This window comes from Mobula birostris, chromosome 5 (genome assembly GCF_030028105.1).
Source record: "Mobula birostris isolate sMobBir1 chromosome 5, sMobBir1.hap1, whole genome shotgun sequence".
NCBI classification, from domain to species: domain Eukaryota; kingdom Metazoa; phylum Chordata; class Chondrichthyes; order Myliobatiformes; family Myliobatidae; genus Mobula; species Mobula birostris.
In genome coordinates, this window is record NC_092374.1 from 32,981,748 (window position 1) to 33,002,024 (window position 20,277).

Consider the following 20,277-nt stretch of genomic DNA (forward strand, 5'->3'; position numbering starts at 1 on the left):
GGCCAATTACACGCATGTGGCAAGTAAACCTACTAACCCTTAGGTCTTTAGAATGTGCAAGGAAATGGGAGCAGCTGGAGATAACCCACGTGGTCATAGGGAGCACGTACAAATTCCTCACAGGCAGTGGTGGCAAATGAATCCAGGTCACTGTCGCTATAAGAGTGTTTCTCTAACCGCTACTGTTCTGCCCTTCGGGCAATTGATTTCCCTATGTGATTAAGCACATTCAACTTTTATTTTGAAATGAGCGGTTTCAGATCTGTATTAGGTCACTTCCTGTGCAGTCAGGAAATAGTAAATAGGAAAGCACAGTGGCTGGCAGAACGCCAGAGGTTTGTGTCAGGAGTTAAAGAAGTTTCTATCTATAGCCTTCCTGTTGTTTCCCCAGCAGAAGCATTGCTTTTTCACTCCTTATTCACTATGTCATGCCATTGAGTCTGCAATAAACCCAAGGAGCTAGGAGGCTACTATCCTGGCTCTCATGTCATTTTTTTTAAAAAAAGGAGTTTGGCTGACTGTCTAATTGATGTTACAACACCTCAGTGAGGGCAGTATAGTGAAAAGGCAGAGATCAGCCTGTGCTTCAACAATGGTGGCTACAGGTAAAACCCCCTTACATCTAAAAACTGTGTCACGGGACAGAAACAAGGCAAAAATGCTTCCATTTTGAGGTTAAGAGTACGTCAGCCTCATCAGCAACAAGAGTCCGTGCCAAAGCAGAGGCAGCAAGAGCACGCACGTTATTGGCTGAGAAGGGGGCAAAGCTTAAGATGGAGAAAGCAGAGCTGCACTCAGAGGTCAAACTAAGTGCACGTACCCTTCACCAAGAGGCAGCTGCAGCCATCGCACAGTCTGAGGCAGCTGAGCTGGAGGGAGCGTTGAAGTTGGACAGGGCCAGCACAGCAGTGTCAGAAAAGGACATTGCAGAGTGTACAGGCGGATACATGAAAGCACAGCTTGAACTTCGCGTGTCTTAGAACCCAACAGCTTTTCCTGCCACTTGCCTAACTTCAGAGCTTTCTTCAGAAGATGACTCACGCTGACAATGCAGCAGAACCGGTAAGCTGCCTGTTGTTGATGATATATTTATCGATACCTTCATACTGCTTCCCAAAGGTTCCAATTCAAAGGCCCACCACGGTGAGAACGAGCAATGGGTGGACCACTCCCACAGTGTGTCACTGCATGCTACAGGTCAGTCGTATGTCGCCCCAGAACAAGGCAGCTTCCACCAGCCGGCACCTGCAACAGAACACCTTGCACAATACCTGGCTCGCCATGACTTAGTGAGCACAAACATTTACCAGCCTGATGACAAGCCTGAGAGCTACAGAGTGTAGCAGACATCATTCAACAATGCCACCAGGGGCCTTGACAGAAGTATTGGATCTACTGAGGAAGTGGCTTAGGAAATAATCCAGTGCACGTCAGGAGGAAGCACTCATTCACCCTGTTGCAGCTCAGGAGGCCTGGAATGGCTCCAGGAAAAGTGGATATCCATTAGCTCAAGGTTCAAGAAAGAAAATGCTGGCCGTTTTCCTCCAATTCGATTACTTTGCCAGGTTCACCTGCTACGAGGCACACAAAAGAAATGGCCCTAGATTCACCGTTCCAATCAGTGGCAGTGCGCCTGGGAAATCAGACAGATCTGCCTTCAGGAACTGCGGCACAAACAGCTCCGTGTCTGTCTGCAAGACAGACATCTCTTCAGCTGAGGATTTGCATGTGGACTCTTCTGTAAAAAAGGGCGATGGCCCAGGTCAGAACTATCCCATTCAGAACAAGCCAGATCACTCAGGAAATGCAGAGGCTTTAGCTCAATGACTCTCAGTGAACCAAAGGCCCTTCTCAAAGAGAATGGATTTTGCTTGAAGTGCTGTGCCTCATGCCAGCCATGAGCTCCTCCAAATCTGTGCAGAGCTCTGACTTGTGTTCCCAATGTGCAGTAGCCCAGGCCAGGGCTCTTAGAGCCAGGAGAGAGATAATGAAGGCCACTCTTCTGCGCTCTGAAGGGAACCAGGACGGCTGATGTTCAAATACTAATGAGCTTTGAATGAGAAAGACATGACAAGAGCCCTGGTTACTGTCGATCTCTCTGGGGTCGGAAGCTGTACTGGCTCCAGAGCAGGACCAACTGGCTTCCTCCTTGCAAAAGCTAACCAATGGCTACCTTGAGGTTATGCATCTCCAGGCCCTGTCTGGAAATATCTACACTGTGGCTGTTCACAGCAGATGATAGATAGACTGATACCCCACTGGGTCAATGCTGGTTCAGTTGTACTATGACAAAGGTCCTTGATAAGGATGGCTCGGACCCAAATTCTGGAGATTCCAAGGCTGGGATCCAGACACGGTCTCAAATGGGATCGAGAAACTTAACACAAAACAAACGCTAGACAAAATCACTGGGAGGCTTACGACTGAGCACTGAACCTATGATCAGGTGTTCCTTAAGTACTGAATTCTTGGCTCCCGAAATATGATCATCAATTAACAGGAACGTCCTTAGGCCTTAAATAGGCCGCACCAGCTATCCATACTCCGGAGAGTTAGACCGTTTAAATCTCAGAAGCTGGCGCAGTTGGGAGCATCTCGTAACAACAGGGGTGAGGCAAGTAATTGGGTTGCCCCTCTCCCTTTTACAGCTGGCTGGCAGTATTTACCAAGCAAATGTGAACAGGCCTTTACCAGCCCCACCTCCCCACAGTGAATTCTGAAAGGAAAGAAATGAGAGAGAGCATCTTTTTGGGCAAGATTTTGAGAATGACCATGCAGAGGTAGCACCATCCCTGCCAGAGAAAGGGGCATGCTGGCACATACCAACTTTCGGAGCCTATCATCCTGAAATGCCTGGTCAGATCCAAGTGGTATTTGACTCCAGCAACCAGTATTCCGGCGTCTGTCTCAGCAACATGTTCTTCACAGATCCAGACCCTCAATAGTTACCTTCCGGGGGTTTTGATCTGCTTTTGGAAGGAACATTTACCACCCATACAGACATACAAATGTTCCATTGCTTTCTCTTCCCAGGTGACTACAGGAATTACCTCAGGTTTCTGTGGTACAGGGATAATGATGTGACTAAGGATGTCTTCGACTATAGAATGAAAGTCCACGTTTTTGGCAACTGCTGCTCCCCAGCTGTCGCCATCTATGGGCTTAGAAGAGCCATCCAAGAGGGAGCTGGTGAACATGGAGCCGATCCCACTCAGCTGGTGGAATGTCACTTCAACGTTGACAATGGGCTTGCGCCTGTACCTAGCGGTGCTGAAACAATCGACCTCCTGCAGGGGGCCCGAGCATACCTCAGTCAGTCAAACGTGCGGCAGCAGAAGCTCGCTTCAAACGGTGAAGCGGTCATGAAAATGTTCTCGACTGAGGACAGTGCAGCAAGTATTAAGGACCTGGGCCTCCGTGGAGAAGCCACACCTGTGCCGTGCAGTTTGGGACTCCTGTGGGAGGTAGTGACTGACACCTTCACCTTCGCAGTATCAAACAGCAATGAGCCATTCACTCGGTGCAGTGTTGTCCAGGGTGAACGGTTCGTTTGATCCCCTGGGTTTGGTGGTTCCTGTCACTATCCAGGGCAGAGCTCTCCTTAGGGACTTCCAGCAGACGTATGACTGGGACGAGCCCCACCCAGAGGAGAAACTCCACAAGTAGGAAGCCAATGCAAGATTTAAAGCAGCTGCACATTCCTCGAACCCACACAGCAACCTCCCTCTCCAAGGCAGTACAACTAGTGTTTGTTGCTTTGTTATAGGAGTTATCCTGTAACTTTGAAAGTGGTTGGAGAATTTGCATTCGGTCAGATTTCCACAAGTCATGTCTCTTGTAACCTCCAGAAGCCCTATATGTATAAACTGTGGCTGGATGAGAAATCACAATTATAGATCTCGGTCACCTGACTCCCACTGGCAACCTTAGGCTACTCTGAAATGAGGGAGAAAAGTAGCATTTTCAAATACACACCCTATTCATATGTACTCACATTTGGTACGTTTTGTTTAATGCCTTTCAGTCATTCCTTACCTCTAACACAAAGTGTTGCAGAGTGCCCAATATAAAAAAAAAGGGCTGCTAACCTTGCTTAACCGTACTTGTTTAAAAATATAACAGGAAAGGAATGGTGAGCTATGTTATATTTCGTGCCTGGGCGGCCTTGTTTGCTTTCACTGAAGGCCACTAATCTGTGACTGTATCATCTTTCTCCCTTAGCAACTCGGTCACCTTACCATTTTTTGTGCTGAACCTCACTGCTTTCCATCTCCCAAAGAAGACAGATGTTAAACATCATAGCAAGGTATTTAGTAAGTCAGGCGGTGAGTGTTTTGTCCTTCGGGCAATTGATTTATGTTTCTTTTTACTGTGTGATTAAACACATTCAGCTTTTATTTTGAAATGAGCAGTTTCAGATCTGCACACGGTCACTAACTGTATTTCATATCGGCCTCTTCCAGTTCTATGTTTTTCTTGTTGCCAATTGGCAGGCTAGGGGTTTGGAGTTTGATGTTCTTGTTGTTTGTGGGTGGTCTGTTAATTTTTGTGCTAGGCAGGGGCTGGGGGGTTTGGGGTTTGCAAGTTTTTGTTTCTTATTTTTCTTTTCGTGTGGGGGGGATCGATGTCTTTTCTTTCAACTACTATGTTTTTTCTGTATTTTATGGTTGTCTGGAGAAGACAAATCTCAGAGTTGTATTCTGCATACATAGTCTGATATCAAAATGAACCTTTGAACTTCCTGTGCGGTCAGGAAATAGTAAGTATAAAAGCACATTGGCCGCCTGAAGGCAAGAGGTTTATGTCAGGAGTTAAAGAAGTTTCTATCTATAGCCTTCCTGTTGTTTCCCCAGCGGAAGCATTGCTTTTTCGCTCCTTATTCACAATATCACGCCATTGAGTCTGCAATAAATCCAAGATGGGAGGCTACTTTCCTGACTCTCATGTCATTTTTGAACGGAGCTTGGTGGTCTGTCTAGTTGATGTTATGACACCTCAGTGAGGGCAGTACAATTACACCACTGTGCTGCCCCAGATAGTTTCACTCCTTCAGTAACACTCTTGTGTTTAGATCAGAGTTTGGCACAAAGATTGTATTCAGTGCATGAACATGGAAACTGGACCCTTACTTCAGTGCATTGCCTAGAGAGTGTTGGGAAGCTTCATAGGGTAATTAATCAACGTTCTCCTGAATCTATGAAGATTGTAGACCTGCAGGCACCGGAAATCTGAAATAAAACTGGAGACACTAGAAACACTCAGCAAGGCAGGCAGTGTCTTTGGAAAAACAAAACAGAGTTAACGTATCGGGTTGAAAGTGACCTACCATCAACCTGGAAGATTAACTCTGCTTCTTTTTCCAGTCACTATCTGACTGTTCTTACTAATTGTTGTTTACTAATTAAGTAGATCAATGAAATAGGTTTGAAATAGAATCAGGAGGCTATTCAGCCTACCTGCCTGCCCTGAAAATCAATAAGATCATGGTTGACCTTTTAGCTCAGTGCCATGTCCATGCACTAAGCATTTGTACGTTCTAGTATCAATTGTTTGGTGACAATAAAGTTTAAAGTATAAAGTATAAAGTATAACCCGCTGTTCTTCAGTTCCCTTAATTTATAAAAATCTCTTTCTTTTGAATATACTAAGTAACTTAATCTCCACAGCCTCTTGCACAGAGCATTCCAGAAATTAACTACACACTGCGTGAAGACGTTTCACCTCTGTCCTGAAGAGCTAGATCCCCATTTGTTACTCCTGGTTCTTCACATTGCAGCCAGGGAGCCGTCAACTCCACACCTAGCCTTCCTGCTCCTCCACTACTTTGGCATCATAAGCTTCCAGCAAACTTTGCATTGATTGATCATTCCCAGGATGCAGATAGTCCTGGAGAGTTGGGGAAGGAAGGCTGACTCCCTCCTCTGAAGGACATTAGGGAACAAGTTAGATTTTACAATACGTGAAAAAAAAAGCAGATGATACAAACCTGAAACAAAAACAGAAAATGCCAGAAACACTCAGTGTTTCATGACAGATCAGAAGAAACGGAGAGAGAGCATCAGCATTTCAAGTTGACCACTCTTCATCAGAACGGTTGACGTAGCTTTTAGCGTAATGCGATAACAATGCCAGTGATCTGGGTTCAATTGCACTGCTTTCTGTAGGAGCTTGTACGTTCCTCCTGTTACTGTGTGGATTTCCTCTGGGTGCTCTGGTTTCCTCCCACATTCCAAAGACCTACGGGTTACTAAGTTAATTAGGCACATGAGTGTATATAGGTGGCACAGGCTTATTGGTTTGGAAGGCCCATTATTACGCTGTAACTTTAAATCAAAATAAGTACTCTTCATGAAGATTCTAAAGAAAGACTATCGACCTGAAGTTTAACTCTGTTCCCCTCGCCTCAGATACTCCCTGACCTGTAAAATTTTTTTTGTGGCACTTTAGGTTTTCCCAACATTCTTGAAGTGGAGCAAGATCGATGTCTTCATACAGTAATGGTCACATATTTTCCTACTGACCCAACGCTCCTCAGCTTACGAAAGAAGCTCACCAGTGGCAAGGAAATCCTGAAGTGCACCAGCACCAGAGGAACGACAGACAGAGAAGGAAAATGCTCTCAAGGATACGCCAAGCATTTTATAGACATTCATACCATTGCCTGTGATTAAAAAAAAGCAGGGGGTTAAAGGAGAAATGGTTGGGCGCAGGCCCTCCCCTATTCTCCCCACTGCTTGTCCAAAGCAAGCTTACCCGCAATCCCGGCAGAATCACTTTGCTGTAACATGCAGTCCTGGAGTGCTGCCACTTTATCGATCGACCCTCCCAGGACGAACTTCACATCTTCTACAGAATCCTGCAGAACAGCAGAGAAAAACATACCTGTATTAAAGAAAGCCTGGGCTTCTATCATTTACTTATGGTGGCTGCATCCTCTACTCAGTTAACTGGTCAACCCAACGGAATTTAGAATGCAGGCCCTCCACGTGTCATGACCACTAAATCAAAGTCAAAGTAAACTTATTATCAAAATACAGATATGTCACCATGTACAACCCCAAGGTTCATTTTCTTGCAAGCATTTGCAGGAAAATAAAGAAATACAATAGAATTTATGGAAAACTATACACAAACACTGATGAATAACCAATGTGCAAAAGAAGACAAATTGTGCAAGTAATTAAAAAAGTAAATAAATAACTTTTAAGAGACTTCTGGACAGGTACATGGAGCTCAGAAAAATAGAGGGCTATGGGTAATCCTAGGTAATTTCTAAGGTAAGGACATGTTGGGCCCAGCTTTGTGGGCCGAAGGGCCTGTATTGTGCTGTAGGTTTTCTATGTTTCTAACAGCGAGAACACAAGTTGTAGAGTCCTTGAAATTGGGGCTATACGTGGTGGAGTCAGTTCAAGGGAGTTAAAGGTTATGGGAAAAGGCAGGTAGGTGGAGATGAGTCTGTGGCCAGATCAGCCATGATCTTATTGAATGGTAGAGCAGGCTCGACGGGCCAGATGGCCAACTCCTGCTTCTATTTCTTATGCCCAGTGCTGAGGTGAGTGAAGTTGAATTGGAGTAAAGTTATTCACACTGAGAGTTGTAGGGGAATATATTGTGTATAGCTCGTAGACATGAATGAGTATTTGGGAAATGGGTTGGATAGATTTGCAGACTTGCAGGGCAGCAGGCATCTGCTGTGTGGGAACTCAGTCTGCGGTAATATCACTGCATCCATCCAGAAAAAGGTCTGCTTTAACTACACCTTGCCTTTGATTAGACTATGCTTTTATTTTAATATGTTGGCAGGCAGCTGCATTTCAAATTTGCAAACTGTTCAGGTTACGAACATTTTTCAGGATCAGTATCCTCTCATGTCCTGGAGAGGATCTGCAAATGAAAATGTAAATGTTACTGAGACCATAGAATTAATTTAATATTTTAAAGATATACAGTACTCTGCGAAGTCTTAGTAAAAATGTATATAGCTAGGGTGCCTAAGACTTTGGCACAGTACTGTATATTTGTCAACAAGGAGCAGAGAGCAAGTTTGTAAATCTGGTGGGTGGAAAGGATGTTGGGAATGCCAATGGTTGAGCGCCACAGGAGGGGTGTGACAGGAGCAGGGGGTGGCGCAGGTGCAGACAAACCCAGCCCTGAGACAACAGGCAAGGTCATTTGATTCCAATCAATTGTTTTATTGATCATTACAGAATGCCTCTCCGGTGCTTCCCTCTCCCTCCTCTCTCCCTTCCCCTTCTCTCAACCACGATTCCCCTCTCCCTGCATCTTTCCCACTCTCAGCTCACAATAGAGACCCAAATCAGAACGAGGTTTATCATCACTCAATACATCATGAATTTTGGGTTTTTTTGCGGCAGCAGTACGGTACAATTTACCACGGTACTAAGGCACCCTAGATATATACATGTGCCCAAGACTGTATCACAGGCATGATGGGCCAAATGGCTCCTTCCTGTACAATTCCATGAAGTAAATTAACTGGCCTGGCCATCTAAACAGTATGTGATTAGAAAAGCTTCATTAACCCCAGACTAATCATAGCAGGAATAACCTGCATTTCTGCCGCAGTCTCCATTAGTAGAAAGACAAAAATATCTTAAATTTTCTTTAATGTATTGGAAGGCTAAAATCAGCATTGATGTGCAGGTGGACATGGACGGAGGATAGGGGGAGGTTATATAGCAAGAACAAGAGGTATAATATGGTGATAGGGGAAGATAGAGATAACTGTCACCAACCCCACTACCAAAATGGGCAAACCTGTTCTTTCTTTATCAGAAACATTCGAGGGGTGATTGATAAATTCATGACCTAAGGTAGAAGGGGTCAATTTTAGAAAACCTAACACATTTATTTTTCAACGTAGTCCCCTCCTGCATGTACACACTTAGTCCAGCAGTCATGGAGCATACGGATCCCTTGTTTGCAGAAGCGGTCCACAGCAGGGGTGATTGATAAGTTCGTGGCCTAAGGTAGAAGGATATGAGTTACTAACTTCAAACTTTCTGCAAAATCACTCAAAGAGTTGATCTGCACGTGCATGTAACAAAAGCGTCTTGGACCTCCAGGTGGTCCACAGCAGGGATGATTGATAAGTTCGTGGCCTAAAGTAGAAGGAAATGAGTTATATAGCTTTCGTTATTTAATTATTCCAATAAATGTTGCTCTCTTCCAAATGACTGCAGTCTTTGCCTTAGCTAGGAGCTAAACTGTGGGCAGTTTGAGTGTGTGTTAACATCATTGCTCGGAAGCTGTGCCAGAGGAAGAAAAGCTAAGCAATGGCACCCCCTGATGGTAACAAATAAAACTGCAAGTCTGTGGATTTTATCGCCACGATTCAAATAGCTCAGATCAGTGCTTCAATCTGAAATGTCAATAGTCCCTTCCAAAACCCTGCTGAGTTCCTCCAGCAGATTGTTTAGTGATCCAAATTCCAGTATCTGCAGTCTTTTTTGCTTCTGGCTAAAGATGACCTGAAAACGTTACCAAAGAAGAATTCTGATGTCTTGCTCCTCTGAAATGCATGATTTGGATTTGTAGATCAATCCTGTGAGAGTATTGCCAGAGACAATGAATAAAGGATTAACTCATTGATGTCATCACAATGAAGGCGTGCTAGCGGCTCTAATTTTTCAGGAGTTTGAGGAAATTTGGTATATAACCAAAGGTTCTTGTAAATTTCTACAGATAATATTAAAACTGATTCTTATTCACCCGCATCTCCTTGATCTTTGTCTTTGTGTGGAGGAAATAGACACACTCTAGGAGAGAAAGTGAACCTCACTAGATTCTGTCACAAATAATTGCCAGGATTCTGATGAGCATCTGAAGACATCAGTTTCACTGAAATTAGGGTGTCTCTAGATGCCTTCAGATGTGATGGTAGCAGCTCCTATTGTAGCCTTCATGAGGGAAATGATGCAGTGGAGAAAAATGAGCAAGGCAATAGCAAAAGTGACCAGTAGGTGGAACTAGAGAGTTGCTCTGATGGACGGCCAGCAGGGACACAATAGAGCAAGTGGTCTCCTTCTGTGCAGTTATATTCTATGATAAAAAACTGGTGAACGGTTGACACCAGTCAAACCTCCTGGTCCAACATTTTGGTCAGGATTTCAGGAGCTTTAACCAACTCTCAATCATGCAGTGAAGGAGAATGGGGACCGGAAATGAAGCAGACTGAGGAGAGTGCGAGCCAAGATTACTTCACATCAGCTGAGCAAAGCCAGCCGTGCTGTGATGTCATGCAGTTTCAAAGCAATGATTTAATTTGCAAATACATTGATTTTGAAATGATTGTTAAAACGAGTGTTGACAAGTAACCTATCTACATCTAAAATGCACCCTCTCCAGCACAGGAAATGTCACTGGCTATAATCCCAAGGATGATGGCTGTGGTGTGCGCACCAATGAATATACGGATTGAATTTTGTTAACATCCTCTGCAGTATTGCTCAACTGGATTGCCAGTCGCGTTGGTGAATGTTGCTATTCCACTGAAAGATGGTTGGTTGGTTTGTATGCTGTATTTCTTCTTCTCTCCAGTAACATACTACTGGGAAGGCAATAGGTTCTTAGCACACAGCATACTGGAAAACAGAACTTCCTATGCCATTATCACAACAGCACCATCCTGCTATTTCCTATTACTAAAATTGTAATTCAATAAAGTATATTAAATGGCTTGAAACAATTACCTACCATGCTCCAGCAACACGAAGTCCATTTGAAAATCCACTGGAAGTACTCAGCAGCATAGACATTGTCAAAGGAAAGAAGCTGCTGCATTTACATAGCACCTTGTATGTTCCCTTCAGGGTACTTCAAAAGCACTTTGTGCATTTTAGGAGAAACATTGCACAGAAAGATTTGTAAGGCTCACATTTATGTATTTATAAAGTGCCTTTCACAATCACAAGATGTCTTAAATTGCCAGTGAGGTACTTTTGAAGGTAATTATTTTAGTTTTTTTATTTAGAGACTCAACATGGTAACGAGTCTGCGCTGTCCTATAAACACCCATGTGTCCAATTAGCTTATTAACCCATATATCTTTGGGGTGTAGGAGGAAACGGAGTACCTGCAGGAAACCCACTCAGTCACAGGGAGAAAGGCAAACTCCTTACAGACAGCAGAGGAACTGAACCCTAGACACTGGTGCTACGATAGTGTTACACAGAGGTGTATAAGATGATGAGAGGCATTGATCGTGTGGATAGTCTTTTTCCCAGGGCTGAAATGGTTGCCACAAGAGGACACAGGTTTAAGGTGCTGGGGAGTAGGTACAGAGGAGATGTCAGGGGTAAGTTTTTTTATGCAGAGAGTGGTGCTGCGTGGAATGGGCTGCCGGCAACGGTGGTGGAGGTGGATATAATAGGGCCTTTTAAGGGACTTTTGGATAGGTACATGGAGCTTAGAAAAATAGAGGCCTATGGGTAAGCCTAGTAATTTCTAAGGTAGGGACATGTTCAGCACAAATTTGTGGGCCGAAGGGACTGTATTGTGCTGTAGGTTTTCTATGTTTAATCGCTACACTACTGTGCCCGTATGGGTCCTAGCTATGCCTGCCTTTTTTTTGGGTTTGTGGAACAATCTATGTTCCGTGCCTATTCTGGTATCTGTCCCCCACTTTTCCTTCGCTAAATCGACGACTGCATTGGCGCTGCTTCCTACACGCATGCAGAGCTCGTTGACTTTATTAACTTTGCCTCCAACTTTCACCCTGCCCTCAAGTTTACCTGGTCCATTTCCGACACCTCCCTCCACTTTCTAGATCTTTCTGCCTCTGTCTCTGGAGACAGCTTATCCACTGATGTCTACTATAAGCCTACTGACTCTCACAGCTATCTGGACTATTCCTCTTCTCACCCTGTCTCTTGCAAAAACGCCATCCCCTTCTCGCAATTCCTCTGTCTCCGCCGCATCTGCTCTCAGGATGAGGCTTTTCATTCTAGGACGAGGGAGATGTCTTCCTTTTTTAAAGAAAGGGGCTTCCCTTCCTCCACTATCAACTCTGCTCTTAAACGCATCTCCCCCATTTCACGTACATCTGCTCTCACTCCATCCTCCCACCACCCCACTAGGAATAGGGTTCCCCTGGTCCTCACCTACCACCCCACCAGCCTCCGGGTCCAACATATTATTCTCCGTAACTTCCGCCACCTCCAACGGGATCCCACCACTAAGCACATCTTTCCCTCCCCCTCCCCTGCATTCTGCAGGGATCGCTCCCTACGCAACTCCCTTGTCCATTCGTCCCCCCCATCCCTCCTCACTGATCTCCCTCCTGGCACTTATCCATGTAAGCAGAACAAGTGCTACACATGCCCTTACACTTCCTCCCTTACCACCATTCAGGGCCCCAAACAGTCCTTCCAGGTGAGGCAACACTTCACCTGTGAGTCGACTGGGGTGATATACTGCGTCCGGTGCTCCCGATGTGGCCTTTTATATATTGACGAGACCCGACGCAGACTGGGAGACCGCTTTGCTGAACATCTACGCTCTGTCCGCCAGAGAAAGCAGGATCTCCCAGTGGCCACAAATTTTAATTCTACATCCCATTCCCATTCTGACATGTCCATCCACGGCCTCCTCTACTGTAAAGATGAAGCCACACTCAGGTTGGAGGAACAAGACCTTATATTCCGTCTGGGTAGCCTCCAACTTGATGGCATGAACATCGACTTCTCTAACTTCCGCTAATGCCCCACCTCCCCCTCGTACCCCATCTGTTACTTATTTTTATGCACACATTCTTTCTCTCACTCTCCTTTTTCTCCCTCTGTCCCTCTGAATATACCTCTTGCCCATCCTCTGGGTCCCCCCCCCCTTGTCTTTCTTCCCGGACCTCCTGTCCCATGATCCTCTCGTATCCCCTTTTGCCAATCACCTGTCCAGCTCTTGGCTCCATCCCTCCCTCTCCTGTCTTCTCCTATCATTTTGGATCTCCCCCTCCCCCTCCAACTTTCAAATCTCTTCCTAGCTCTTCCTTCAGTTAGTCCTGACGAAGGGTCTCGGCCTGAAACGTCGACTGCACCTCTTCCTAAAGATTTTCTTTATTTCATTATACCAATTATTAGATAAAATCAAATGTCTGTGATTTTTCAATTTTCATTCTAAATATTCATAGTATGCACATTACAAAAAAAAAATCATTTAAAGTGCTGCATGGTTTTCGGGCTGTGTAAAACAATAGTTGCAACTAACTCACATAGTCAGTACATGTTCATTGTTTGAGCTGAATTATGCCTGTATTCTTATAAAGGTTGGTTTTGGTGTCAAGTATTAAATGATGTAAGTGAATGACTTGAACTTTGCTAATATAGTTTAATCCATCTGAGCAGCCTGTACGTTTTCAGCCTTGTAACCCTTTATACTGCCATTTCACGTTTCTGATCCAAATCTGCCATCTGGAAATAGTAATCAACAAATTACCATTCATGTCTCATATCATTACTTATTACCTATTAAAAACACGAAACAACGCTGGGAATCTGGTTCTGTCTTCCAGGCCAGAAGGCCCCATGGACATGTTTCTCAAGGTAATTATTCATGATTACTGCCCACGTGGAAAACCATCGTGTTCAATGAAAAGCAGCTGAACTTACTGGTTGCTGCAATTTAATCTACCCATGGTAAGCCGCCTAGTATCTTAACAAGCAGGAAATGAGCGCCTAATCTGTATAAAATGAGTGGGGAATTCAGCAAGTCATACTCTGACATCTCAATCAGCAAAAGAACTCTGGTAAAAGAGTCTGACAGAATATGAATCCTGTGGGTAGAAGAAGGGGAAGCTGCTACAATAAAGAAACGCAGGAACCATCAAGCCATCCAAGACAGCAATAGGGAAGTGGAACTGAGACTCAGCTGCTGTCACTACCACACAGAAACTCAAATTTCTACAGGAACACTTGACAGTGATGTGTCAAGAAGTGTATGATCATGCACTTCTTGGAAGAAGAAGTAAAGGCAAAGATTATTTTCTAAGTGGGGAGAAAATTCAGGTGTCGGAGGTGCAAAGGGACTTGGGAGTCCTCATGTGGGATTCCCTAAAGATTAGCTTGCAGGTTGAGTCAGTGCTGAGGTAGGCAAGGGCAATGTTTCCATTCATTTTAAGTGGACTAGAATATAAAAGCAAGGACGTAATGTGGTGGGTTTAGAAGACGGACTGCACTTGGTGCATTGTGAGCACTTTTGAGCCTCTCATCTGGCATTGGAGAGGTCCCACAGGACACTCATGAGAATGAAATGGTGCGAGGAGTGTTTGATGGCTCTGGGCCTGCACTCGCTGGAGTTTAGAAGAATGGGGTTGCGGGGATCTCATTGAAACCTATCAAATTTTGAAAGGCCTTGATAGAGTGGATGTGGAGAGGATCTTTTCTATAGTGGGGGAGTTCAGGACCAGAGGGCACAGCCTCAAAATAGAGGGAAGTACCTTCAGGACAGAGATGAGGAGGAATTTCTTTAGCCAGAGGTAAGTCAGGCGGTATATTTAAAGTAGAGGTTGATAGGTTCTTGATTAGTAAAGGTGTCAAAGGTTTACGGGCGAGAGAGGAGGCAAGAGAAAGCTATGATGGAGCATACTTGACGGGCCAGATGGCCTAGTTCTGCTCCTATGTCTAAAGGTCTCATTGCTTTCATTCAAGCACACTGACCTTCTCTGATGTGGAAACATTTCCAATACCATCCACCAGGCTGAGGAAACCCAAGCCTATGCCATGGGTGAACATTGCCCAAGGAGTATTTAAACATCTTGAGTGGGTAGAATCTGGACAACACACACAAAATGCTGGAGGAACTCAGCAGGCCAGGCAGCATCTACGGAAAAAAGTACAGTCAACATTTCAGGCCGAAAACCTTCATCAGGACTGGAGAAAAAAGACGAGGAGTCAGAGTAAGAAGGTGGGGGGGGGGGAGGAGGAAGAATCACAAGGTGATGGGTGAAACTGAGAGGGGTGAAGTAAAGAGCTGGGAAGTTGATTGATGAAAGAGATACAGGGCTGGAGAAGGGGGAATCTGATAGGAGAGGACAGAAAGCCATGGAAGAAAGAAAAAGGGGCGGGGGAGGAGCACTAGAGGGAGGTGATGTGTAGGCAAGGAGATAAGGTGAGAGAGAGAGAGAGAGAGAGAGAGAGAAATGGGAATGGGGAATAGAGAAGGTAGGAGCATTACCAGAAGTTTGAGAAATTGATGTTCATACAATCAGGTTGGAGGCTACCCAGATGGAATATAAGGTGTTGCCCCGTCAACCTGAGTGTGGCCTCACCGCGACAGTAGAGGAGGCTCTTGATGGACCTGTCGGAATGGGAAACAGAATTAAAATGGGTGGGCACTGGGACGTCCCTCTTTTTCTCGCAGATGGTGCTAGGTGCTCGGCAAAGCGGTCTCCCAATCTACGCCAGGTCATACTGATATACAGAAGGTCACACTGGGAGCACCAGACACATTATATGACCCCAACAGACTCACAGGTGAAGTGTTGCCTCACCTGGAAGGACTGTTTGGGGCACTGAATGGTGGTGAGTGAGGAGGTGTAGGGGCAGGTGTAGCATTTGTTCCCCTTGCAAGGATAAGTGCCAGGTGGGAGATGAGTGGGGCAGGATGAGAAGTTACAGAGAATTATGTGCTGAACATGGAGACTACTGGGGTGGTAGGCGAGGACAAGAAGAACTCTATCCCTGGGAGGATGGCAGGAGGATGGGGTAAGAATAGACATGAAATAGAAGAGATGCAGTTGAGGGCTGCATTGATGATAGAGGAAGGAAAGCCCCTTAATTCTGGAATGAAAAGCCTCATCCTGAGAGCAGATGCGGTGAAGACAGAGGAATTGAGAGAAGAAGGATGGCATTTTTGCAAGTAACAAGGTGGGAAGACGTATAGTTCAGGTAGCTGTGAGAGTCAGTGTGGGGGGGTGGCGGGGGGAGGTGTTGGAAATGGACCAGGTAAACTTGAGGGCAGTTTGACCTTCTGCAGATTTTTTTCTTGTTTGTAATTGGAATCTGGAATCCACTTCCTGCGAAGGTGGTGGAGGCAGATACTTTCAGAACATTTAAGACTATTTTGGAAAGCACCTGAATTATCAAGGCGGCTACAAACCTAATGCGGAGAAATGAGTTTAGTATAAATTTGTACAAAGGATGTGCTGAACATTTGTCTGGTTTGCAACTCTATGACTCTATTGCCCAAGAGGAATCTTGGTATCCTTCTGAAATATGAATGTCTGCAAAAATTCATCTCCATCCTACTTCATCTACACCAGGGGTTCCCAACCTGCTTTTATGCCATGGACCAATACCATTAAGCAAGTGCTCCGGTTGGGAACTTCTGAATACAATGGGATGCACACCATAATCTTACTCAGCAGGTTCACAACAGACCAGATCTCGGTGTAAAATGGTGTCATGTAGCACTTCCTTTAGCTGCACCTCATCTTCCGCAAGCTTCCCACTGGGCAGAGAGCTAATCTAAAAGACAAATCTGAAACTTTTCAATTTGTAGTACCCATGGCCCAAGCTCACCTGGTCAGTGGGCTACAGTAGGAAGGTGACATTTACATTTGCTCATGCTTGGAACCCAAGCTCCAAGTCATGGTCAACAAATTGGCCCTTGTAGATTCAACACCTTCAAAACCAAGGTCTTCTACCAACCTGTCCTACTGTACAACATCACCCCAGTAATATAGGTCCAAAATGAGTCCCTGGGAAGAGTCCTGATGAAGGGTCTCGGCCTGAAACGTCGACTGTACCTCTTCCTAGAGATGCTACCTGGCCTGCTGCGTTCACCAGCAACTTTGGTGTGTGTCTCTGGGAATATGGACCACTTTTCTTGTGTGGAAACCACTTGTTGGTGACAAAATTCACCACAACCAGTTGCTGAATCATTGAATATATTCAAGGCCGAGACTGATGAATCAAGGGTTATGGGGATCAGGTAGAAAAGGGGAGCTTAGACCAACTCTTAGATCAACTGTGATCTTATCAAGTAGCAGAGCAGCCTGGAGGAGCTGTATGATGTATTCCTGTTGCTATTTCCTCAGTTCTTATTTCCTTATGTAAATGTATAACCATAAGCTGTTCACATTATCCTTGGCATATCAAGTTTCTTGACCCTATTAATACCATGAGCATGAGTCAGGATGGTCTACTGTTTCCCATTGCATGAACGAAATTCCACATTGGTAGAAGCCTCTCCACTCCAGTGTTGTTGGAAGGTATGGCAGGAAGCCAGTCCAAGCCGTGCCTTTCATTACCTTGTCCTCACTCATTGTGTGGGATTGTTCCTACTGGAGGTATTCTAGTAGAGCACAAGCCAAGGAAGTTCACCAGTTGATTCCTGGGATGAAGGGTTGCCTTCTGATGAAAGGTCAAGTAATTTGCATGTGCACTCACTGGAGTTTCAAAGAATGAGCGATGATCTGTCAAACATTTGCACGGGAATAGCAGGAGCATAGACCACAGCTCTGCAGCATTTGGCACCCAGATACTTTGTCCTTGATAAGAATAGAAGCCATATAATCAAATCTCAAGCATTGCCATTGTCAGATATCAGCACGCTCTCACCCTGAATACCATTACATCATGTACTTCTAGAATTAATAAAAAATCCTAGGTTGTTAATTTAATCTTCACCATAGGACAGAGATGTATTAGGGTATGATAACAAAATCAATGCACATACACAAAATAATTTCTCAATATGTGTGCATGGCTCCCTGCTAGCAGTCTATATTAAACTGTGCCTCGCATCTACACAGAAATCACAGTGCCTAACCTTTCAATTCCTGTTTCCATGGTTACCTTTACTATTGAATAAAATCTATTAGTAACCGGATAAAAATTCAGTGATTCAGGGTAATTGTCCCTGCCTGGAGTAAGTGCATAGAATACAGGAGAGACCGGGATTCCTGCTCTCCACATCCGACTCTGCCTGATCTAGGGAGAACACTGAGAATAAGGTATGTTACAAATTTCATATGAAGCACAGTGGGACTCACCTTCAGATGCCAAAGTGGCACTGTGGGTTTCCTCTGTATTCAGTCCATGTCATTGACTGGGAAGCCCAAACACAAACACAAATAGGAGCAGAACTAGGCCATGTGGCTTGTGAGGTGTGCCCCACTATTTGACACGGCTGAATTATTATCCCTTTCAACACCATTCTCCTGCCTTCCACGTGTAACATCACTGAGCGAGAACAGGACCAGAGCCATCATACGTTAACCCTTTTATGAAATCCAGGATGTACACTTCATGTAAAACTGCTCCAAGATGACTCTGGCAATAGGAACCTTGCTTGAGCTCATGGGTTAAGTGCCTGATGAAGCTTCAGATGGCAGTCTGGAGAAGGGAAAGCTCATGACACAAAGTCACTTGTCCAGGACCCAACCACTATGCTGCAGAAGGATGCCACAGAGGTCTGGGATTGGGACTGGATTATTACTGGAATTGGCTTTACTATTGTCATATGTACCGACATACAGTGAAAAGTAGGTCTTGCACACATACAATGCCCGCAACTCAGTACCCTAACCCATACGTCTTTGGAATTAGAAGGAAACTGGAGTGACTAGAGGAAAACCACCTGTACATACTCCTTAGAGACAGCAGTGAGATTTGAACCCCAATCCTACAGCTGGTGCTGTAAAGCATACACTAATCCCCAAGCTATCACGCCACAGGTAAACCAGTAACGATACAGAATGAAGTGCAACGGCCAGACAGCAGGTGCAGTGCAGTTAAACAATAAGGTGCAAGATCTTAACGAGGTAGATTGTGAGGTCAGAGTCCAACTTATTGCACTAGAGAACTATTTAATTGTCTTAAAAGAGCAGGGAAGAAGCTGCCTTTGAGCCGGGCAGTACACAGCAAGTGAGAAGTAACAGGGAACACACACAAAATGCTGTAGGATCTCAGCTGACCAAGCAGCTTCTGTAGAAAAAAAGTACAGCTGACATTTCAGGCCGAGACCCTTCAGCAGGACTGGAGAAAAAGGATGAGGAGTACATTTAAAAGGTGGGGGAGGGGAGAGAGAAACACAAGGTCATAGGTAAACACAAAATAATCTGCAGATGCTGTGATCAAAGCAGGTCGGGCAGCATCAGTGGAAACGATGAGTTGACGTTTCGGGCCGGAACCCTTCGTCGGGACTGAAGAATGAAGGAGGTGGAAGGATTTGAAGAATGTTTGTAGGTTCAGTTGAAAGACCAGTAATCTGAAAGACAAGGGGGCGGGGGAAGGGAAGCATCGACGTCATAGGCAGGAAAACAATGGGTACTAGAAGAAGGAGGCGGAACCATGAGGGAGGTGATAGGCAGCTGGGGGAGGGGGCAGAGTGAAATAGGGATAGAGGAAGGGAGGGGGAGGGAATTACCGGAAGTTGGAGAATTTTATGTTCATACCAAGGGGCTGGAGACTACCTAGACGGTATTTGAGGTATTGCTCCTCCAACCCGAGTTTAGCCTCATCATGGCAGTAGAGTAGGCCATGTATGGACATATCTGAATGGGAATGGGAATCAGAGTTGACGTGGGTGGCTACCGGGAGATCCTGTCTGTTGTGGCAGACAGAGTGGAGGTGCTCGATGAAGCGGTCCCCCAATCTGCGTCGGGTTTCACCGATGTAGAGGAGGCCGCACCGGGAGCACCGGATGCAATAGATGACCCCAACAGACTCACAAGTGAAGTGTTGCTTCACCTGGAAGGACTGTTTGGGGCCCTGAATGGTGGCAAGAGAGGAGGTGTAGGGACAGGTGTAGGGACAGGTGTAGCACTTATGCTTACAGGGATAAGTGCCGGGTGGGAGATCCGTGGGGATGGACGTGTGGATAAGGGAGTCGCGGAGGGACCGATCCCTGCGGAAAGAGGAGGGGGGTGGAGAGGGAAAGATGTGCTTAGTGGTGGGGTCCTGTTAAAGGTGGCGGAAGTTGCGGAGGATAATGTGCTGGATCTGGAGGCTGGTGAGGTGGTAGGTAAGGACAAGGGGAACTCCGTCCCTGTTGTGGTTGCGGGACGATGGGGTGAGGGCTGAAGTGCGGGAAATGGAGGAGATGCGGGTGAGGGCATCATTGATGATGGTAGAAGGGAAACCACGATCCTTAAAGAGAGGACACTTGAGATGCCTTGGAACGGAAAGCCTCATCCTCGGAGCAGATGCAGTGGAGACGGAAGAACTGGGAATAGGGAATGGCATTTTTACATGTGGCGGGTTGGGAAGAGGTATAGTCGAGGTAGTTATGAGAGTCAGTGGGCTTGTAGAAGATGTC

General features: G+C 45.4%; 1 protein-coding gene across 1 annotated transcript in view; it reads right to left on the minus strand.

Moving 5' to 3' along the window:
* Positions 1 to 20,277, minus strand: part of LOC140197220 (thrombospondin-4-like) — a 137,798-nt gene that overhangs the window by 84,209 nt on the left and 33,312 nt on the right. The window contains exon 4 of the mRNA XM_072257144.1: positions 6,754 to 6,856. Within this exon, the coding sequence (XP_072113245.1) occupies positions 6,754 to 6,856 (103 nt within the window). The remainder of the gene's footprint in view (positions 1 to 6,753; positions 6,857 to 20,277) is intronic.